Consider the following 25,005-nt stretch of genomic DNA (forward strand, 5'->3'; position numbering starts at 1 on the left):
CATCAAGTACAAATATCTTTACTGATTAATCAATTTTCACTGGCCTGTAAAAAAACAGACCTAATTTAATTTTAATCTAAAAATGGCTAAAAATTGTTATAGAATATGATCAAAATACAAATCAACCACAACTTTAAATGTTAGTAATATAATAGATGTATATCAAATGATATTATGCAATCTTTGCTGCAGGTACAGGTCCGAAGCTTACACATTTCTATTTCTAAAAAAAATTAATATTGATATTAATATTCATCTTCCAGTAATCAATTTAAACCCAAAAAAATCTGATAATCTTGGACTTGTTTTTCATTTTTGGTATCCGATCTAAAACCTAAAACCTAAAACGAAAGATAATGGTTATGGTTGGATTTTGACAATCCAAACTAACATGGCCCGTTGTCACACCTATAAACCAGGTAGACAGGTTAATGCTTCAACAGCTATAATGCCATTGTTTCTATTATGAACAAACAAGTCTTATGTACAATACAAAAACTTTGGTTCTACATGTTTCCCATATTTCATATAACTTGCCTTCCTCCCTTGCCTTGTGGCTCCACCAAATATAAGATTGTACAGTGCATCTAGGATCTTTATAGCACTATTTGACACGAAACTCATGCCTAAAAACAGTCAAATTCTGGGTAAATTTATCCCTGTTCTTCGAGTCTAAGCTGCGGGTAACATCAGCCATAAGTTTGTCAAAACACAAGGAAAGACGTTGATGCTGGTCCACTGGCTGCAAGAAGTAAAAAACCAAACTGTTAATGTAAGCAAAAAAACAAAGTGCCTAGAGGATAACAGAGAATTAAAAAATTTGCCTGCAGGTATGCTAGTCTAAAGTCACCTTATTATCTACATAAAACCCGAATTTAATATAGGACAAAGTTCATGAGATAATGACCAAAAGATCACACAATTGAGACCCGGGTACCTAAAACAGCACAGTAGAAAAACCCGGCCCCCGACTAGCACTTTCTTAACACAAACTGATGTGAGAATAACAAAGAAAGCTGGTTGTCACGATCACAAACTGAAATGCGAATAACAAAGAAATCTGGTTGTAACGATGCTTTATAGGCTGGTTGTAGTTTGCTAGTGGGTCCAATCTTATTTTAACCAGAGCAGCAGCTTATTAATGTTGATATACAGTAGTGCGTTAAATGTGGGGTCCACAGACAGAGGCAATTAATAAGCACTCTGTTCACACGAGAGATATTCACATAATGGTATTAACACATGGATACTATGCGTTTGATCAAGCTGAACTTATTAATTAAAGGACGTAACAGGTGTATGACATGCATTTAAGCATGACGCAAATTTCAAACGCATTATGCATGTGCCAGGACAGGGCCAAGATTTTCGTATGTTTGTTTTGGACATTTTCATTTAAATTGTGCTGGAGGGAGCCATCACCCAAAGTTCAATGCCCGTAGGACAAGTTAGACCTTATATGGTAAAGAACAATGAAAAATAAAATATAGCAGAAGTCCACATATAAGCTAACCTGTGCAACTTGGTAATAATAATGACACTAAATAACTTAGCAAAATTACATACACAGAGCTTCATATGTTCAGAACATTAATACTACTATAACAAAGCTATTTATTTATATTGATGATTCATGCTTTTATCCAGTATTCTGCTTCATGCTCTCATATATATAGAAAAGTGATGAGTGGATAAACCTAACCTGTGATCCCAGGATTTGAGCTTTCAGATCAGTGAATATCTGCAGATGAATAGATATAAGTATACTCTACAGGTCGTAACTGTAAGATATGTGATTCTTAACTTTTTATGCAGTCGTCATATACAGTATGCAGTTTCAGGTGATATAAGAATATACAACTCTCGAATCTAATTTTCCTACTTATTCTTCAAATGGAGGCTAACTAATCAATGTCAGGGTGTACCCTAGATGTAGACATAAACATGTTACACAAGTATAGTCACACAGAATATAGACTACATAGCAAACGATTTACATGTCTTATACATTCAATTGGCACAAGTTTTTCATATTCTTATCTGGTAACAGATTATGATATATTAGGAAAGAAAATCCAAGACATATCAAAAAACCCTGCACCATGGCCAAAAGAAACCTATGGCTTCTCAGGACTTGCACCCAAATAATTGCAAATCCCACTCTTTTGACAAAACCACAAACCGGCAACACTTTTTTACATTTGTTTCTTTTATTAGTTATACATTACTCAAGTGAGCAATAAAAATATTTACGAGTCATCAAGCAAACTATACAAGTTTCAACAAGAAGCTCAACAAAACTAAAGTTCAGAAGAAACAACCTTACTATATTCATGCACTCAAGTTTGTGGCATAATTTCATTATCATGATATGAAAATATATAATAAAAAAGCTGGTATTCGAGAGTAGATATGAAACAGAACTATATTTGGGTCAGAGAAGCTTTTCAAGGGACATTCCAATCAATTTGGAATGGCCAAATGCCATAACAGGCCTCAGAAAATAGGCAAGAAAAAATATTCATATAAAAAGATCAATATACAACATCTAACTTTAAAATAATATTATTATAAGGATTGATATTTCTACAGAGCTTCTGTTCGACATCACAAGGTCCAACAAGTAAATAGAAAGGCCAAGGGTCATATCTATAAGACTATAACCTAATATTCTGAGTCAGATTTTAATTTCATACAATTGTTAAACACAAGAGACATTTTTAACGGTATCCTGCTTTACAATGTAGTCAAAAAGATGCACAGTATTTTCACTCAATTTTCATATTTTAAAGTAAACTAGTTGGCAACACTTTCAGATTTTCACCTCCCAAAGCCATTTAAAAATCATTTTATCATGTACAAAGCAGATGAATTGTTAGATAGGAAATCAAATTTAAGCATTACCTGTTCACTAATAAGTATTAAGCTCAGCATTGGTCTGCTAAGGCTCCATTGGTTGTTGCAATCCTCAAATAAAACAATCTCGAATAGTGTCCTAAGTATCTGTATGAAAAAAAGAAGAAGCAGTCCTTATTAATTTATTTGTTTCCTTGATGATAATTCGAGGTAACGAATTGACTCTAATAAGATTAGTATATAGTGCAAGCAACTAGATATAAAGCTGGCTTAAGAATATTAACTTTCTAGATTGAACAGACACATTGTTCCAGTAGCAAACTTGAAATGTCATTCAGATCTTACACAAAGGAAATGTCATTCAGATAAATTATAACATGGCTCTGTTTGTGATAAAATTCAAGAGTATTAATGAACATTTCAGAAATGATTTACTGATCCATGTTTATCATATATCTAAGTTGTCATGTTAGGTCTTAGTTTAACATGTGTAATTTCATTCATGTCAAACTTGTTTATTAATCAGGATAGGTCGTTACTAATCTTACCCATGAACCTACAATTTCCACTGCCCAGTTTAAAGTTCATCTATGCCTGAGTTTAGGTAATACTTGTCCAAGAATGATTAAGTTGGACAAACCTTCTTCAATTAGTGATTACATAAAAATGTTTGATAGGAGTTGTAACAGTAACAAATGTGGTTGTCAAAGATTTCGGAAATGACCTTAAAAAAGATGAGAGCATTTACATTAGTTAACTAGGTGAAGGGCCTTATGTTCGGTATTATTGTCCATAAATGTTCGGTATTATTGTCCATGCTGTTCGTGAGAACTGAGTATAAGCATGTACCTGTATCCTAAATTTTAGGAGAATAACATGTGTCATTCCAAAAGTGCGGAATGATCATGTCTGTTTTAGGGGAAGTAAAATATAAAATCCAGTGAAGCCCTGAAACCCAATGCCCAATGGGACAACTTTATTTTTATCGTTTAGAAGTAAGCATATATAATAGTGGAGGCATATATTAAACTGCGAACTCATCATATAACAACCAAAGAAACATAATTTATTATACCTGGAAAAGTGTAAATTCAGCTATCAAATATGTATTATTCTTTTACCTAATAAACTGTTGTTAGCAAACTTCTAGCTAGTTTTGTACAATTTGAGCTGAGATACATTAGTTATCCACGTTGCCACGTCGAGAAATCATCACGAAATTGTAATTAGGTCACCAGTATGTTAAAAAATACTAATCCACACTCACAAAGGCTGCAAAAACCTTTCTTAGTCCTTTTACAAGATTAACTTTGATATTATAAAACAATATCCGCAGTAAGAAAGTAGAACTTTCGGACACAGTGCAATATCCACTAATGTTGCCAACTCCAATACGTAGCAACAGACTGGTTACATAGTTATTATATCTATAACAGGAAAACTAATCATATATTGTTCCACATTATTATAAGATGAACAAACAATTAATTCAAATTCCAGAAATTTAAGACTTACTTCAGGCAACAATCTCGGACATTCTGCTATATGACGAGCAAGCATGACTGCAGCAGGCAAAGTGGGTGCCTCTCCCATAGTGATGTTGTTGAAATAATAAGCAGCCAAATTATCTACTGCAGATGCACACTGCAACCGAGTAATATAATATGGACATTTATGAGTATGATCTGGGAAAAAATTAGCCCTGATAGGAGATCCAATTTGGCATATAGAATATCAGAGTATTTGTACTTCTTTAAATACTTTATAAAAATCACATTTTTTTAAACTGAATTATTGAAAAAATGTTAAAATTAAATTTTTACGATTTGTTTTCGGGGCAATGCAGAACTATGGAACAGATCTAGAGCGTGTGGGCAATTTTGCCCAGGTTTTAAGCTGTTTTCAACTTTAAGCTCAAAAACCTCTGGTTACGTAATAAGTCAGAATCCAGCTTAAAGTTAAAAATAAGTCATAAACTGACCTAAAGCCACAAGTTGGTAGGATATACTTTTTTGATCAACTTGTCACATCAAGTCACTATAAACCATAAGAGCATCTCCAGAAGATTAGCTATATGATGTCCTACGCTAAAATTTTGAGGAATATGGACAAAAATTCACTCCAGCAGATTCCCTACTCATTCCCTAAACTTTAGGATCCATTTTTCATTCCTCATAAATAGGTAATCCCTAACCCATTCCTCATTGTATATTAATGATTAAATATTCAACTCTTACTTTTTGCACACTCTTTCCCACACTTTTCCATGATCTTTTTGTTAAAAGAATTTGAATTTAATACTATAGTAATAATAATAGGGAACACAAATAAGGATCATTGTTGGAGTTGTCAATCAATATACAATCCCTATTTTTCAGAATTTGGATCATTTATCATATATTTAGAGAATCTACTTAGGACACTGCTGGAGATACTCTTCACTATTTTAAGATTCCCAAAACGAGCTCCTAGTATAGTAAGCTATATTTTATGAGTTCAAGTGCAGAGTAATATGAAATATGTATATCTCCTTAAATATGAAGTAGAGAATAAAATAACTTGGGCATCAGAAAGAGACATGCCTGTGTGGAAATACTTGAATCTAGACCCTTGAGCCCAGATTCTAGCGAACCAATAATATGCATGAACGTGTTTGTCTCCACATTCAGTAAAAATTCAATATGATTGCTGAACAGAACTTCCAGGAATGTAAAGTATGCTTTTGTCAGCTGCAAGTTAAAATACTTTACTTTAGATTTGGTCATCAAATGCAACCAATACATCAGGTGTTTTCCTACAAAAACTAATTTGACATTATACTTCTTCAATAGCAGAATCAAAATGTAAAGTTAAATTTAGTCCTGGTCATACATCTACTTTCAGGTAAGAAGGATAGTCACATATTACCAGCAGATTGACATTTTATATACTGTGGGTAACTTTTAGGAATGGTTGAATGGATTCACCATGGGGCAGCTTTCTACATATGTACTGTAAAAATTATTATATCAAGTATATTGGATAGTAAGTTACCATAGAACATTATATACATGTTACTGACGCATCTATCTTGAATTGTTTCACTATATTATGCCCAGAGCTACTTTTCAATTTTGAAATACAATGGTTTTTAAACCTCTCTAGTCTCAGCTTACAACTTTCTTTCTCACGCATATTAAAATGTTTTTTGACAAATCACCAAGAGACCATGCTATACAGAAAAGTTGGTCCTGTACAAGTACAAGTGTTAACTGTGCTGTATAGGACTTTATTATTTATGCGACAGAGTAGAGTTTTTACTCAATCGACCATGTAAAAAAAACAGAATTATAACCCAAGACATGTAAGTATATGACCAGACTATAAAGTGAGTACAAGAAGACGATTCAAAACAACAAGAATGGCATATGGAACCAAATAAGTTGCAACTGAGATTAACAAACAGTTGAGTCTCAACTACATATCCGAGTTTTCTGCTCCAACCATTACCAAAACTAATATAGACTTGCTAAATAAATATTTTCTTTCCTTTTTGGTCCTGACATGATGGATACGGCGTATTTTTTCTCTCGATAAAGTAATATTTTTCCTTGGTCCCGATGTTAGTACTTTAAAGAGGTTTAACTGTACCTTTCTATATGCTAAAATATCAGCCAATGGAACTGAAAGAGTCATCTTCAGTGCAATGTCAAGTGCATCAGCAAGTGCTCTGTCACCATATAGTTCAAATACACCAAAGTTCACATAATTTCCCGCAAGAGCTGCCATTTTGACAGGAAAAAAAGGCCAACTTTAGCAAACGAAAGATGTATATCTTCTCACCTGCATCTCTTCTAATTTTTTTTTTAAATGCAGTAACAAGTACATTGGAAACCAACAACATTACCTATCCAATTATACAAACAATATATATGAAGCAGATAAGCAGCTATTAATGGCTTGAACACAATGATTTACACATGTCCTAATGTGGGAACATGGACAAGTTGTGACATGAATCTGAACCTTGTTGGTGAAAACAGTCAAGTGTCCTTAATAATTTTGACAAGCTAAAGGGTACTTGTTTTATATATAATCCTTATATTGGCTATCCCCAGCACCTTAAGATTTTGGAAGAATTGATATCTAACATGGCACTAAAGACTAGTTTAAAAGAGTTGTGTTTATGCCCTCCTAAGGATTCAGGGTGAGAAGGAATGTCAAACATACATGATTCAGTCGGGAGAAGTGGTCAATTCGTCTTGTAAAATATATCATGCCGCTAATATTTATACTGAGTTTGATAAGAAAATCCAGATATAGTCAACAAATGATATCAATACAGAAAAGAACTTCTGTTATTCACTTCTAATTAAACATGAATGAAAACGTTTGGAACTACTTTGTTGTAAATTTGTAGCTACAAATGAATTCATATTCTTATATATTTATATGAAAAAAGCACTGATTCCATGGTAAATCCGTATACTTAAGAAGTTTTATTAAGGGCGTCACGTATTTATTTATAAACTAGCACAGTCTGTTAGATAATAATAATAATAATCGAAGAACTTAAAAAGCAGAGCAGACCTTCCATTTATGGACCTAAAAGTAAAATAGTATATATACCTCTTGAGAGGATAGTCAAAGAAATCCAAATTCCTTTGTACTTAAACGCATATATATCAGCAACATTAGGAAGGGACAGTATTCTTGATCCATATGCAACCAGTAGTTTGCTAACTTCTCGGAAAAGCAGTATTCCGTTAGGTGAAGAGGAGTCGAAAGTCAAACGCTGAGCTTTATTTAACACAAATTCAGCCATGAATTTAAGTAATGGGGTGGAAACCTGCAGAAATTGATTACATCATGATATTAATACATAAAGACAAAAACTCAATCTACAACATATATAGCACAAGTGTTTAATAAAACAATTAGTGACCCAGTTCATGTTAATGGGACAGCATATTCAATAAAAAATGTATTATAATCGCATTCCTATTCCTAAAGCGGATAAAAAATTCCATGATCCAGACAGCCACAGAGATGATATGTTGGCACTGGAAAATTAAGCTACAGCCTACAAGCATCGACTTGGTAATCACTCCTTCACCACCACCTGAACCACCACCCACCACCTTCCTTACCCACAAAAATGAAAAAATGGATAGAGAGGATATGTTGACTCCAATTAGTTCCTAGTCTGAGATGTTCAGTATCCTAATATATACAAATATAAACACTAAACTAATCTAAGTGTCTAGTCAAATGGGTTTAAATAATATATACTCAAAAAATTAAACTAGCTCATAAACAATCATAAGAATGTTGAAATTTTAGGGGAAGTTGAACAAAATACAGTGGCAAAAAGGTCAATAATGTGTTCATAAATCAGCTTTACCTCCCGAAATCAATGCAGAAACTACTCAATTCAAAAGAATGTTTGATTGCCTCCTAAATCCATTAGAATAAAAAATAACAGAAGTTGCAGCTTCTTGAAAGAGAAAGCAATAAATTGTGATACTTACCTCTGGTGTATCTGCCCAATGTGTGATACCTTTCAGCAGAACTGCCATGTGCTTGGGATATAACCAGTCAAACAGAAGCGCGTAATTTCTCCTACTGAAAGATTAAAATTTGAAAGCAAGTGTTATATGAACAGTCATCAAAAATGTTATAGATAATGTTTTTACCAACCTATTGGTTGCCATTGCAATCCCTCTAAGGTCTCTCATGACTCCAATTAATGCATATTTGACGGCATCAGATCGAAGCATTGTATCAGGAGTGGACTCCAAGCTCACAAATACCTGAACTCCCAACCAAATAACTATAGAGTTAGAAATTCATGGCCATATTAGTCCATAAACTGAGGTTGTCCATCAAAAGGCTAAATTGGAATCAACCAACAATACCATGAACCACACATATATAGTTGATAGTCGATAACCATTGTGCATAATGTAGCAATCTTCTCCAGTACGATACCTATCTAAACATTTCGGCTCGTGGTTACTTTAAAAAATGGTAGTTGCCAGACATTATTGTATGACTTATACATAAGGTAATTGTTCCTCAAAGTTTTATGACTTATATAAGTTTTTCTTACTAGTTATTTATCTATCTGGATAATTTAATAAATAATGAACTTACTTTTCATTGAAAAAAAATTGTATAAGTTGCAAGTTATTAAATATAAAAAAAAAAAAAGGGAACGACTAGTAGTTACACGAGTTAGGGTATTATAATTTTTCACTCAATCACAAACTCATTGTTACCATATATATACCGACGTTTAAGATTCAACAAGTTTCACGTCACAAGTTGTCACTTAACAAACACACCAAATAGGTTTATATAAACTTATAGTCAAATTTGACTTGGAAGAAACAAAACCAAAATGGATGTAGTTTGTAATATTATATTCCTCAACAAGTTCAGTACTTCAAGTCTCAGATGTGACGTCTCCAAAGTATTGCATTCTGCTGTTTGGAACAGTCAACCTGTTCCAAACTGGTGGTACTCCCAAACCCCAAGTTATATGCTTTTTTCAAAGAACAACTATTATGTACCATATATGGGTTGAAATTCAAATTGACAAGAAAAAAAAAAAGCATAAGAGAAACACAAATCTTCCAAAAGCAGAAATTGTAGGTTATTTCACTTCAATTAAGTACTTAGTGGAGTCATCTGTCATAATACATTTAAACAAAAAAAGTTTATTGCAAAATTCTGATAACTTATCTCTCCGTAAAACAGTTATAATCTAGAGAAAGTTGGGAACTCAAATTTAAGGATTTCAACTAAAAAAGATCTCGGAGAAATGCAGAGCTATAATGCTTATAATGAGTCATCCTGGTTTGTATCTACTGATATGTCACTTGCCAGGCAATCCAAAATCCAAGAGGTTGTTCAACTACTAGAAACATAGATCACTTGCTTATGCAGGAAACTGTAATTGGTAAGAGAAGCACAGCCAGTTAAAAAAAAAAAACTCTATGCGATTCAGAATGCAAATTGATGGTACCCTGGTTATAGAAAGTAGAATTGTTTGTTTTTTGGTAGTTATAACTATCTCCGAATAAATACTAAACCAGTATAGAGTTTTTAATTCATGGTGGCATCAACAGAACTTTTTTCCCCTCTGATCCTACGCATAGTGTCCAGCTTTATACTATTCCTCCCAATCTATTCAAGATAACTGATAATATTACTAGGGGAGAGCATGAACCGGTTCGGCAATTGTGGAAGAATCAACACACATGCATGAGACATTTTGAATGCAAATTAAGGATTAACGCAGCCAACTTCTAAGTAAATAATTTGACACGACAAACAGAAAATTCACATACAGAACATACCCATAACATATATACAGAATATATTATATTATATTTATAGGGTCGCGCTCAAGAGAGAACAAGTACTTAAAATAGAACCAGAGAACCATTAAGGTTCTGCTGCAGAACCCTAAATTTTAAATAGATTTTTAGGATTCAAATCTAAATACATGTTTTTTCATCGTTGTGTGTGTTCAAAAATAATTTAATAATATAAAACATAGATATTGACATTTTTTGCATGTGAAGTTCTGCTGCTGAACCCTAACTAATACTAGAAATTAGGTAAGAGTTCTATGAGTTCTCTCTCTAATGGTTCTCTCTTGACCCTATATTTATATATTTAAATAATCGGTTCGGTTTTTACCGGTTCGGTTTTAACCAATAACCGGAACTGAACCCATAACATCGGACCGGTTTTATCGGTTTCGGTTCGGTTTCGGGGTTTTTTTTCGGTTTTTTGTTCAGCCCTAAATATTACAACCAAAATGAATTATTAATTAATATGATATGTATTGCATATGCAAACTTCAATCTCGAAGAACAGGATCCATCAAAATTATTACTCCCATATTATTCTTTAAATCGTGTTTCTCCATCACTTGTAAATACGACATTGTGGTTTGGAGATCATAAAATTTTATTAATTTATGTAAATTAATTCTTAATTAATCGAGATTTAACTGTACTAGATTAGCTCCCAGGCAATGCCCTGTGATTTTATCTTTTCCGACTAAGATACTATTTATTTTTATAATATCAATAATATTGAATTTATTCAAAAATAGAATATTGAATAAATATATTTTTTTATATTTGTTAATTCAAATATTCATATATCATTATATAGTTATAATTGTCTGCTATTTTAAGTAATTTATTTAACTAGTTTCTATATATATACATATATATACTACCCTATAACCCATGCGCTTAATAATTAATATTTCTTTATATGTGTTTAAATTTATAATATATTTTGCATGTTTTGGTATGGTAATATAGTGTGTGTGTGTGTAAGTTATATATATAGAAATTATGAAGTATAGTAAGAGCATAGAACCCTTAACTAAAAATCATTCATACATAGTATAAACAAAAAATATAGGGATTATGTTAAAAAAAAACCCAACTCCAATGGTACATTCCCCTTATCTACAAATATAGCCAACCTCCTAATGCTGGCTATATTTGTCGAACCTCTGCAGACGTTAAGAAATCTGTAAGAAGATTCTATAATATTTATTACCATATTGAAGTGATATTTTCTATTTATAACAACCTAAAATATTAATAACATACTATTTTTTAAATAGAGCCAACCAATATAGCAAATACCATCAAAGCACAATGTCTTACATGTTCAACAAATTTCATATAATGACCTACAAGTCAAATTTTAGCCAACCCCGTTAAAGATGCTCTAAGTAAGGTAATATAACTGTGCCTCTAATTTTAATATTATATTATATATTCAGTCTTGTCATAGATTCAGTGAGTTTGTTTTAAGATACTACTGCGGACGAGTTCAGGACTTCAGGTTGAGTCAAAATATGGTATGTGGCTGGCACTGGCTATGGGTAAAGCTATAAAGGTAAGGGTGCCGGTTTCAGTTGTACCACAAGTCGAGTTCTAATAATTTAGGATCAGTGGAATCATATATGGAGACCGGAGGGCCTGAAAACTGTGTATTACTACTGAAGTTTTTATGGCACTGCAAAATTTTATAATAGTACATGCATCAACAAAAGATTTGCAGTTACTCAAACTTGTTACTTGTTAACTGGGTATAATATTCTGACTTCAATGTTTCTTATGTCTGTCTATTTATACTATATTTATCTTTAATAATATATAGCCAGTTATCAGGGAACAAGATTCCACAATGCCTTCCTTCGCACCAGTAACATTACAGTGGACACTGATACAACAAACTACTTATTTAATTTAAATTCATAAAATGTTCATATCCACCAGAAGTCGGAACAATATTCCCTACCTTAAGCGAGTTTTTTCCTTAATATTGAATTCTGTATTTTGTTTGGTTAGGTAACGTAAGTGACTTCTTTCGGCTAGGCCAATTCACACTTTCTACAACAAAATATATGCAATTGATTTAAAGAATTATAGAAAAAGTAATTTATCTGAAACCTTATGTCTACACAAAATACAAATTCATTTGAAATATTAAAATAGGTAAGGACAGAAGATGCTACCCGTAAAAATGGTTCCATTGCAGACTTGAATTTGACAGCACTGTCTTCTGTAAATATTAACCACCCGATAGTGTAGAAGAAAGTTGTTCTGCTGCGGGAGCATCTATACTCTACCAAGAAGGGGAAGTGCTCACTCTGCAAATCAAATTAGTTTAAAATATCTTTGAGCAGAGGTACACAAAAATTCAAAATGATATTGATATTATAATGAATTCTTGACAAGCAGATAAGAAATTACAGTATGATTTGCAATAATAAATTTGACAGTATCCAACTTCAGAAGCAGTTTTCCAGTCATATATCTGCATTAAAAAGTGTGATTATTAAACCAGCTACAGATTACAAGACAACTCAAAGTTTCACCAAAAACAAAATTTATTAACAAACCCAGATGCCAATTCGAAGAACAGACTCAAGGTGTGATCAATTACATCCTCACTCTGCATGTGAACATATTCACATACAAAATTAATACACAGCACTTCACCAAAACTATACCTAGCATAAGGCCAGTCATAGCCCGAATGAAAAAAAATTGTATACAAGCAACAACAGAAACGTCACCTCTGTATAGCACTTGAGGTTTGTAGCAATTTTTCCGACGATCACATTTAGTAATAAAAGATGATCATGAAGTCCAAGAAGCTCGGACAATCGGGCATATAACTGCTGCAACAACAGGAGATATATTTAATGTGCACAGATGTAAGGACAGACCCTTCAGTAGCAAGAGTTACAAGGAAGCAGAGAGGAAAGCTTGGGGAAAAGTAACACTAGAGAGTATAGATAGAGTTGGAGCAAATATATTTAAGAAATAAAGTAGTCCCAGGCTCTCATTTCATTTATCAATATGCATGGCACTTTCTAAGAACCATACAGACTTATAAACACTACCTAGCCTAAGAAGAGACAAACTGAGACTATGGTCCTGCACACAATCTTTTTATCCTACACCAAACGCACCAACTTGAATACCAGAGAAATCTTCCAACAATACTACTATTTTCCTTCCTTGATATTAAACATCACAAAGATACACAGACACGCACACATGATGTACCTTGGACGAATGCATGGCCTGATCACCGACATAAGACTTTCTAAAATGCTGAAAGAAAGTTAAAATGGCACGATCAAGTCTTTGCTTGCTTAATTCACCATATCTCTGCACCAAAATCACATACATAAAATGCAATATTATAAGTATTAGAAAGAAATTTTTGAGTAGATTGAGAAACGTAAACACAAAGCATAATACAAAAAAAAAAAAAAATCTTTTACTTATAGTAATAGGCAAATAGCAAAAACAAAAGATACAAAATTTCCTAATGAGAACAGTCTGAAAGCATAACAGGAAGCTTGGCACTTTGAAGATTAATATAATATCCTGCGAGATAACTAGGAAATACTGACATAGGAGTTAAGATCTGCAAAGCTCACATTATACAACTATATTCATAAGAATGTTCTAACCAATTATGTCACGACTTCATTTTTCTGATTCTTGTATCATGGGAGAGTAGGATGTTTTTTATATGAATAAGGTTAATTTATGGGCTTAAAGCTATCCTTAGATGATAATATTGCAGACCACTTCTTGCATTCAATTTTTCAGATAATTATTTTCATGGCATTCCCATCTTTATTTTACTCTTGGTGATCAGTTTGCAATGGTTACGAGCTTTATTTTACTCTTGATGTTCAGTTTGCAATGTTTACGAGCATACCGCATCAGCGACACAATGCACTACTCTCCCAGTTTTTCTTCCTTCAGTCGATTACATAATTTTTCATGCAACAGTAGGAATTTGTCATAATTTATCCTTAAACTTTAAGCAAGTAACTCAATCATTTTAATGGCCCCATGAACAGGGAAGGGAAGGAGATTTGCATTAATAGCCACCATAATTGCCATTATCATGTTTTAAATACAAAGAAAAATTAAAAATTAAAAAGTGGTCTTAAATAGAATATCAATGTTTATGTCATATTATCATGCATCTATTATTTCATAGAAAAGAAGCTGTATTTCAAACTAGCCTACCAAACTGTGTAACCCACTATCAGTGGCACTGATCAAGCGCAAAACTCGAGCTGAAAGTTCTGCATCGATTACTTCTTGGGACTCAGTACTGCATGACAAAGAAAACTGATTATTAAAGACTTATACCACCAAAATAACAGTTCTCCACATAAAGAGGCTGCGCTACTCACCTACAACCAGTACACTGTTTGATTTTTAGAATAGCAGCGATAATGTGGACAATCCAAGTAAGCTTAGCTTCAATCACGGACAAGTCATTCGGATCTCCTAACGGAAGTTTTGCTCTTTCCTATTGATGACTTTGATCAATTTTATGTATATTTAATGAATGACAAGTGCTCCCTATCACAGAAATTAGCATACCGAAAATACATGCAGAATAGGCTCCACAACACTGATAATATACAAGCTGCTGCTTTCATACTGCCAGTTGGGAGAGAGAAATCAAATCATTGAACAGTTAAATTGACAGACTTGCAAGGAAAAGCACATTGGTCATAACCAATAGTTCAATACTCAATTCATTGGCCTTTTCTTTCTCATCATCACATATATCATATATTTGCATTTTACCTGAAACCGGCAAAGGTAAGGAAAGCAATCAAGTTGATCTTGAAGAAGCTCAACATTGTCCAAGGGATTCTCAGAAGGGTCATGTGGGAATCCCGCCTATACAGGTGTGAGATAAATTACATTCAAGTAAAAAATACACATGCACATAAGTATGTGTATGTATATTACGATCAATATTCTAGAATAACTCAGAGATAAGAATGCCAAATTACCTGGACAGAGTCAAATCTTGATGTGATGAAACCTTCAATGATTTTGGGAACAAATTCATCAAGCAAACTGGGGGCATCACCTTTCAGATATGGCACAGAAGTCACCAACCTAGACCAAAGACCTAAAAGGTAGTAGACACTGCTGCTGGCCCACTGAATATTTCATGACAAGTAACTGAATGAGCACATGAACTAAATGGGTGAAAAACTAGTTTCGAAAGAGTGCTTATCCTCTTGTAAGATGAACAAAAGGGTCACATAATCCTGCTTCAATTCCAGTTCCAGACAATAAAAATATAGCTAGATACATATGTATGTGTGCACGCACTAATAGAATCAAGAAAATAACTTTACCTGCCAAGAGTGCAAGGATTTCAGTGTAAATTCTGCTACCAACTGTATCCAATCACTATAGCCCTCCACATTAACGAGCTCTGACAGCTGCGACATATGTAGGAAAACTTAAACAAGCCCGGAATGATATCAGATAAGATTACTATCCCATAATATAAATGATAACAGTCATTGGGTTTGTGTTGCAGTTTCCAGTAGTTTATTCAAAACACCAGCAATTTTGCACTAGCACTTTGCAACCTGATGAACTGTAAACACTGCAAACTTCACATTACAAAAAAAAACTTTAAAAGACAGAGGTGCAATGGAGATGGTCTTCGGTCAAGGTCCAGGGTTGCAACTTCTAATAGAATATATATACATACATACTAGCCTATAACCTGTGTGATGTGTGGATCTACTTTAATAATTAATTATTTTCTTATATGTGTTTATTTAAGAACTAATTTTAACATGTTGAGGGGATTCGAACATAAATTTTCAAAAACATCTTAAATATTAATATATTGCATAATCTATAATAGTAGATCTAATGATTCTAATCTATTTTGATACATTAAATTAAAAGACTATAACTGACTGTACCAAACTACAAACCAACTGACCAATCTTATGTATGTTCGGCTTTAAAAATGTTGGTGAACTCAGTATATTATTAATTTATTACCCGATTCATGTAACTTGCATTTTTATTGAGATCGCACCTCTTATAGCAATTCAATTAGCATAAAAAATTGTTCAAACAAAATCAAACAGTCCATGGGAAACACCATGACATATAAGAAACCAGTAAGTAGTTATGTAATTGAAATAGATGTGTACCAACAATAATAGAATTATTATATAATAAAAAAATTTAGTTAAATTTATAATATATTATTCACGTACCAAAACTTTTATTATCATTTTTGTAACTCGTGTCATGCACGGGCATTCTTCAAATTTTTCTTAAAATTCATATATATACTTTTTGATAATTTTATATAATTTAAATAAATCTAATATTAATGATAAACTCTAATTTTTAATTGAATAAACAAAATATAACAATAAATTTTGTTTGCATTTTAAGAATTAAATAATATATATAAACATTTACATATACATATACACAGATTCATATAGTTATATATAATTTAAAATGTTATATACATGATTCCAATCTCAGAGTTTTAGTACGATCTTCGACAGTGAAATATAGAACTTTCAATCTCACGATTCTCATCAACTTGATTTTTAGTGATCCAACGGGGTTATAATACAACCTGTACATTCAATGCTACGAGGCCTATCTATAGGGTGAGGACTGCCCTCACACTTATTAATCAGCACCATACCCCTCCCACAAACATGTGGGATCGCCAAAAGTTGATTTCCTAATAATGCAACATAGTGTTACACTACACTCCGGTGATGTACAATCTCAAGTACGAGTTTTTACACAATTTGAATGGTTAATGAGTAATTAGAGACATGAGCTAACTGATAGAAACAAAACCAAACACTCGGGAAGGAAAAGAAGTAAACCAATACTTAATTTAAATAAGTGCGTTATACCATTAAACATCTCAAAAAAGGTTACCTTACGATATTCAATGCAAAAAATGGTAAAAGTGGAGTCTTGTTTTCTAGTCAATTGATGACAGTACATATCTCATTATCATACCCGCGCAAATATTGTCCCCAACCAAACAATTCTATTTTATAAACATGCAATGATATCTATGTGCACACACCATATCACATTTGAGTACAGTCTAGAAGAATAATATGTCAAACAAATTTACCTGATAATTTACTCTGAATCTCCCTAAAAGACGACAATATTCATGGTAATTATCATGATCTGCAAGACCTAATTTTCCAAACAAAAACAAATTTGCAAATCAGCACTGCAGTTTAACAAAAAAAAACGGAAAGTGCAATTTAAATCATAATGAAAACTCACTACCAACGTTGATCTCAAAGGCATAATAAAATTAAGCGGTGTGTTTTTTCCAACATATCTACTTAAAAGGGAAAAAATTGTAGCTGGTTTGAAAAGTATTTTACATACTTACAAAAAGTAGCTTACAAGACGTTAAATGAAAAAGTTTAAAAGCTCAATCACTTTAGAACTATATACCAGAGGAAAAATTAAAATGTAAGAGATGGCAGAACCGACCATTGACGGTCCAGACCAGCAAGAAAAGAGGGCGACGAGGCTAGAGAAAGTAAGACGCGGGCATTATGATTATGTGATAATTAGAAGATGAGACTGATTTGTTCTGGATTATGTTTTTTGTTTTTTTGGAAGGATTTTCTAGTACTTAGCGTCGCGAGTATCTTGCTATAAATTTTGTGTGAGTTTTGCTTTTGAAGCACGTTAGTAACCAATTTGGAACTTGCGCAAGAATACAACTATCTGACTCACAAATCTTGCACTGTTCGCGAGTGTCCAAGCACGAGTAAGAACTTTCGAAACACTGAAGGAGAGGTATTAACATCCTACTTCTTCACTTGTCAAATAATATGAGATTTCAGATCAAGACTTGCATCACTCATCCACCCAAATATCTGCCTACGCTTATATATTTACTTTGGTCAATCATATTGCACTTTTTCTGTAAAGATAAAGATTAGACGAGACTTACAATAACTTAATGTGGAGAAATAAAGGTCGTCAAAGGCTGAAAGTTAATTATCAAAGTTCACAGTGCCACAAGATTAACTAGAAGAACGAAGTAGCGTGGTAGCACAATGTTATCACCTGGTTTCAAGAGAGAGCATTTTCAGGTATCTAGTGAAAGGAGTACACACAGGTGTACCACGTGATATCTCCAGATGATTTTTGACTCTGAATGAGTTTATTTGTTTATATTTTTTTAATGTTAATGGAGTATGTAGGAAAGGACAAGACGATCTTTCTACATGCAGATATTAATATATTCCATATTCAATATGGGAAGCTACAGCGTCTTATTGCATCTTAGACAGCAGGTTTGGATTTATTGACTTAAGCATATTTTTATATAGTATAATATTTAGGATAGTTCCCATTATTTGATTGGAACAGAGAGTTAATTTCATATTATCATTAGAAACAGATTATTGTTGTCTTATTATGGTAGCAGATCAGTATTAGGATATATGTTGGGGGCATCTACCTTTCATTTTGCAGTTTACACTCACTTTCAGTTTGATGTCCATTTACATTAATTTCTACCAATCTATTAGTATTAAGAACTGATTACTGATGAATCGTGTTTAAAGGGGCTTTATTATTCTTCTTTATTCCTCATAGCCATGCATATCTACAGATATTGCAATTTCATCATCTTAGACACCCATAAGGTTCATCATCTGTAAACACTTTAACAATCCTAACATGAAATGAGAAGTCAATTACTAAAATTTTATCCTTGTAACTATTAGTTCTCTTGTATCTGACTACCAAATTGTACTATAAGGGATTTTCAGCGATCAATTCACCTACTATACCTTTTCAAAAAATTCTGTCTTATTCTCTATCTTTTCTTGTTCCCTTTTTGTCCTAAAACTGAACAGTAGTGTCTGAACTGATGCAAGACAAGATATAAACAAACCCTAGGGTGACTGAATCGCAATTTAAATCATTAACCCAAGTTAAATTCCCTAAATTGACAATAATCAATGTCAATTCAGAGAAAACAATGTTCGCATATCAAAATTACCATGATATGCGGGGATTACATCATTATATAGAAAATAAAATACCTAATGGACTAAGGCCCGATAACAATTCGGCTTTATTACAAATAAACTGCTTAACTAATAAGCTAGTAGCCCCACATGTATAAATTAATAAACAAACACACTAATTTCCAAACACTAAATATGATCAAACTATTCACTAATAAAAATAAAAGACTCCTTTTATTTTCTTTATCGTTCCTCATCATGAACAAATATGATCAAACTATTCACTGACAGAAAGAAAAAACAAAATCATATTATTTTCTTTCCCTTTCCTCATCATGAACTTTATTGTTCATGGTTGTCACTTTGGTATGGCGAGTTGAGTCGACCTAAGTCCAACTTGTGGACTAGTCAACAATTCATAGACTAGTTATTGACCAGTAGATATTTCAATAGTGATGAACTAAATTATATGTGTGTGTGTGTGTACAGGGCTTGCTGGCCGGGGTTGACCTTAGGCAGTTGGTACTTCTGTGAATACAAGGGTCAACTTTATTATTACAATAATGCAACTCAACTTTTGTGCAAAATATTATAACCTCAGGGCAATTAGCTAAGGTTGGGCGGCCTATCTATTATATATATGTGTGTGTGTGTGTGTGTGTGTATGGTTAAATAGAAACCAATGTCACGAGAAGGGTTGTGGGACCTAGAAAGGGACTCCGAGGTGGGCCTTGGTTGGACCGAGTTGAGTCCTACTGGGGCGCTTAGGCCGAAGCCTGTCTGAGGCTGTTGGGAGCCTTGATGAGCTCTAGTCCGAGGTGGATTTAGTAGGGCTAGAGTGGGCCTCTAATGGGTGATGACACTGAATATATGTAGTTCTTGCAATAAAATTCCAACATTCCTATTTATATTTTAATTACAACATTGATATTTAGTTACAAAAATCATTTTTTTCCCCTTCCATATATAATACGCCAGGCTATACATATATACCTAGGCCTGGCAATTTGACACGTAACACGCTAACACGAAACGAAACGACACGAAAAAAATGGATACGGGTTTTGATTTTCGATACACGAAACACGAAAGTACACGAACACGAAATTACACGATAGATTTCGTGTCGGATATGGGTTTTCATTTGGGGTACACGAAATACACGAAAGTACACGAAATATTTGTAGATTATATTTATTATATATATGTAATGATATATTAAATATATAATTGAGTATAAAGTATATATTTATATGTATGTGTGGATATATATTATAGATACATTAACAAATTTATAATGAATTGTATACAAGTATGAATTGTATACAAGTATAATATACCTGGTATATACATACATATAAAGACACATTTTTTTGTCAGGCATATACACACATTTATATCTGCTTCAAATTATTCAATACATACATAAACAAACACATACACATGCGAGTTTTTTTTTAACCGAGAACAATTGATGTCATCATGTGCACGTTGTTAGTGTTAATTTTGATTAGGATTTATACAAAAAAAATTATTTTATTTATTTATTCAATTTGAACCGGATTTTGCACCAGTCGACCAATTAGTCATCAAGTCGATCGAACTAGTCGACAACTAGCAAGTCACCTCTCGAGCTGACCATCTAAATATGATAAGTCATGAAATGTCAACCATCGTTACACAATGGATTCGCTTTTTTACAATAAAATTTAAAGATGATGACTGCCATCATCTTTACTATTCGCTAGATATTTTATTCAAGTGACGATGATCACCGGATCATGTGTCACCATTTTCTTATAAGACGAGAGACAACTATGGACTTTTTGCTATATCTAAGTCAGCCTTGCATTTTACAGTATTTATTACTGTCTAGATTGTTCTAACTAAAACATAAGGAAATTATAAGTATTATATCTTATTTGAGCATACATGTGACGTCCTGCACCATGAAATGTGTATAGTCTTTTCAATTTTATTATCAACTTACAACATTGTGTTAGACGAATCTATACGGCATTTAAGTTAGCTACCAAGATAGGATATTGCGTTGAACCTCAAAATTGTTAACAAGAAATGATTTATCTTTGACTGATTTAATAAATAGGATTCCTGTCAATAACAAAGTAATAGTTGAGACATCAACATCATGTTTAATGAGAAAAAAGCTCAAGGAAAAAGGAGTCCAATTAAAACAAAACTTCCCGTTTCTGGATTATATTGCAGCTTCGAAGTAAGGCAAGGGCTAGAAAAAAATAAGAAAATGATACTCAAAGATCCTCTTTGTCTAGAATAGCAGAAGTTCATACATAATTTAATAAAACATCACATAAACTCAAATAACAAATGGTAGACATAAAAAGGCAGAGCTACAAGACCATTATAGGAGACCAAAATACCTTTCCCTGTTTGTAAAACTTCCTTAGTTCCAGTCATCAGATGGGCCAAAAATTTGGAGCGTGCAGCATCATTTGTAAACAAGGAGCGTCTCACAGATGCTAATCTCACCAAACACTCCAGTGCCTGTTACAAGAAAATTTAAAAGACTTTTTATGATGATAAGAAAATGGTTATTAATATTAAAGACGGGTGAATACACATTAGAAGAATATGAAGTAATATATACACAGATTCAACACATAACAAGCACCACAGATGAATTCAAGATCAAAATATCTGGTCAATTAACACAACTTTATGGAAACAAACACCGGAAATACAAGGTAAAATATAGCACAAAACCCAGGATCAAGTGCCTCACCTGATTCTACTAAAATCATGACATGACTTTTCTCTCATCGACAAGTTTCAAACAGCAGTGGGGTTTCACATTAAAAAGAACTAAAATCAACTTGTAAACGGCATTTATTTTATAAAGATAGAGGAAAAGGTAATACAAAGAAAAGGAGGCACCGCGAATTAGGGTTATTTTATAAAAACAAAAGAGTTACAAGTGTAAAGCAGATATTAACTTGAATGCAGTTCAGCCTGGTGCATAAATAGATAGGATACATGCTCCATTGGCCAACTAGCATTGCTACTTATCTGTAAATTGGCACTCGCACTACGGATTTCTGTTGCAATCTAGAGTGAGTAAATTTTCATCTTCAAAGGTATCTTTATTTAAAAGAAGTACTTTTCAGATAATCACAAGGTGTGAAACAAATATAAACACACAATATTAAGTTAGAATCTACTAAATTAAATAAAGCGCTTTAGTTGCCTGATTTGAATTTAACAGTTCTGGCGTGCAAGAAACATATTTGGGTTTTAGTACCAAAGATTGTACAGTATATCTATTAAAAAAATGCAAATAATGATAAAAAACTAACAGAGAGATGACAAAAAACTCAAACAGATCTAACCATATATTACAAATCATGCCAAAAGAAGATTATCTTTAATAATAAGTCTATATAACTACAATTTTGATATTGTTCATCGTAGTCACTAGTCACTACCGAATCTAATACAGATTGCTATATACAGATATAAATTACAACATGTTTGAATTCAAAAAGAAAAACATTCAGGGATAAGTAAAGCTGTGTAAACATATTGTTTTACAAAAAGTTGGTAAGAAGAAGCTAATAAAGTGTTTGAGAATATAAGTTGAAAATCTGTGCGAAGAGGAAGAAAAAAATGGTAGTGTTCCAGTAGATGAATATAATTCTTCATTTATGGGGGCAAGACAATTTATCCTCTGTTTATGGGAGCATTTAAAATTTGGTAATATTATAATATCCTGTTACAATATACAAAAAAATACAAGTGTATGGCATAAACAAGGATAAAAATATTGATTTGTTTAAGCATGTCTTCTATGATACTTCACTAAAAAACTTGTCTTATCAGCTAGAGGGGCTATCCATGGATGCTAAATTAATTAATATTATTTTACTAATACATGCAACAAGGCAAAAGTTTGGAAGATAAAAGCCAGGTCTGGTTCTTAAGAATAAGACAGTGTTGATATAACATTGGATCATGCAATACAGAGTTTGAACACAACCATGACAAAGGATAAAGATCAATAATCTGGCAGTCAAAAATGGATTTGGCCAGTCACCAAGAGACTAGGAGCAATGAGCATCAATAATTTAGCTAAAATCCTAGTAGAGCCATCATGAAATCCTTGTATAAAACTTTGGACTATAAACCATGAGTCAGAGACAAGAAAAGATCAAACTATGTTTTCTCCTAGTAGGTAGATCAAACTATTTTAAGTATTTTAGATTATAATAACAACTAAAACAGTAATTAACGACCGCTATAGTAAAGCTAGATATGGATAAACTAATGTCACGTATTTTAGAGCTATTAAAAAATTATGCTAGTAGTCGCTCCAAGTTTATGAATTTAATGTTTAAGCATCAATTACAAATTTTAAATTTGGTTCAAGCAGAGGTAGAATCAATGAAACATTTTGGTTGCCAGAATGCAAATGATAAGAGTTCCGGCATGTTAAAAAATTTAGGTACTGTTTAGGGGTGCTGTTGCAAACAGCAACAACAGCTTTTTGCTTAAAAGCAGGTGACAAACTGTTTGGTAAATCTAAAAGCAGCTTTTCCGAATAGCAGCTTTTAGCTGAAAAGCTGCTTTTAAAAAAAGCAGGTCCTCACATGCTTTTGGAAAAAGTTGTTTTCAGCTTTTGCAGGAAGCTATTACAAATTTCACTATCAAACCTCACCAAAAAAAGTATTATTTTTATATTATAACTCAAAATAAGCAAATATCAAAAATATTACCAAACAGTTATCTGATTTCTACAACAGCACTTTTTTTACCAGCATTTTTTCTGACGGCACAACAATTTTTAACAGCACCCTCAAACAGACCCTTAGCCACCAAACATAAGTAAACAAAAAATAAATAATAACAGTAACTAATTTGGTTTATATCCAAATAGATTAGTCTCATTGTCATCATGGTGTCCCAAAGCAACAAATAAAATCTTGGGGATTAAAACAAGGTATCCTTCTTGCCGTGTTCTCCATGCTCTTCAGCCTATATCTGTTTTACCCCTGCCCAAATTTGTTTACCTGGTGTCATCTAGTCATGTCTTGACCTACCTCATCTGGGATTAAACAAAATTTAGTGAGCCTCAATTAAGTTCAAAACTTAAGAACGACCCAATAAGCAACTACATCATCTAGCACAGCTTCTACATCTCCCACCAGCAACTGCTCTTGTATCTTCTCTTCTCCTTCTAAATCTCCCACCAGCAACTTCTCTTGTATCTTCTTCTCTTTTCTCCTTTATTACTTCCTCTTTTCTTACTGTTTCCTATGTATTTCAATCTTCCGTTGTTTCATTATAGCCAATAGCCACATGTAATTATGTGTAGGATATCAAAATTTTATAGCTGTGTTCTTATTTGTGTAGGATATTGGGCTGATAAGAAGCAAGTTGTGATATATCTGCAATCTTTACAGATATATATATAGAGAGAGAGAGAGGAGGGGGGCCACGCTCTACAGAGAACACACTTTAACTGTTCTGCACTATTCAATGTGCATAAGAACTGTCCTGCAGATATTGTACATATTGTAGCATTGCCTACAGATAAATATGTAGTTACACATTAAGAGATGAACATATGTAGGCGTGTGTCAACATATATCGTGAATACCATGTCAACATATATGGTGAATACCATGTCGCCAGAGGGATGGTTTACCACAATTAAACCCAGTATTTTCACCTTACCAGCACTGTGGTGCCATGGCCTCGGAACATGAAACATTACACTACTATACTGAACTTAA

At 33.0% G+C, this 25,005-nt stretch overlaps 1 protein-coding gene across 6 annotated transcripts in view; it reads right to left on the bottom strand.

Annotated features, from left to right (window-relative positions):
• Positions 1–270: 270 nt before the first annotated feature.
• LOC108227796 (uncharacterized) overlaps positions 271–25,005 on the bottom strand; it is a 30,117-nt gene continuing 5,382 nt past the window's right edge. For 2 of the 6 annotated variants that reach the window (XM_064079317.1, XM_017403142.2), the window contains 22 exons: positions 21,637–21,760; positions 17,365–17,432; positions 15,578–15,664; positions 15,224–15,376; positions 15,012–15,107; positions 14,802–14,861; positions 14,609–14,727; positions 14,439–14,526; positions 13,455–13,559; positions 12,959–13,060; positions 12,782–12,834; positions 12,633–12,696; positions 12,395–12,529; positions 8,536–8,648; positions 8,367–8,460; positions 7,465–7,684; positions 6,487–6,617; positions 5,439–5,585; positions 4,372–4,500; positions 2,905–3,003; positions 1,703–1,741; positions 271–742 (listed from right to left, as the gene is read on the bottom strand). In XM_064079317.1, coding sequence (XP_063935387.1) covers positions 605–742; positions 1,703–1,741; positions 2,905–3,003; positions 4,372–4,500; positions 5,439–5,585; positions 6,487–6,617; positions 7,465–7,684; positions 8,367–8,460; positions 8,536–8,648; positions 12,395–12,529; positions 12,633–12,696; positions 12,782–12,834; positions 12,959–13,060; positions 13,455–13,559; positions 14,439–14,526; positions 14,609–14,727; positions 14,802–14,861; positions 15,012–15,107; positions 15,224–15,376; positions 15,578–15,664; positions 17,365–17,432; positions 21,637–21,760 — 2,364 coding nt within the window. In that variant the 3' untranslated portion in view covers positions 271–604. Of the gene's footprint in view, positions 743–1,702; positions 1,742–2,904; positions 3,004–4,371; positions 4,501–5,438; positions 5,586–6,486; positions 6,618–7,464; positions 7,685–8,366; positions 8,461–8,535; positions 8,649–12,394; positions 12,530–12,632; positions 12,697–12,781; positions 12,835–12,958; positions 13,064–13,454; positions 13,560–14,438; positions 14,527–14,608; positions 14,728–14,801; positions 14,862–15,011; positions 15,108–15,223; positions 15,377–15,577; positions 15,665–17,364; positions 17,433–21,636; positions 21,761–25,005 lie in introns of all 6 variants that reach the window. The other 4 variants (XM_017403140.2, XM_017403139.2, XM_017403141.2 and 1 more) reach the window with 3 other exon arrangements.

Source organism: Daucus carota, chromosome 6 (genome assembly GCF_001625215.2).
Source record: "Daucus carota subsp. sativus chromosome 6, DH1 v3.0, whole genome shotgun sequence".
In the NCBI taxonomy this organism is placed as follows: Eukaryota; Viridiplantae; Streptophyta; class Magnoliopsida; order Apiales; family Apiaceae; genus Daucus; species Daucus carota.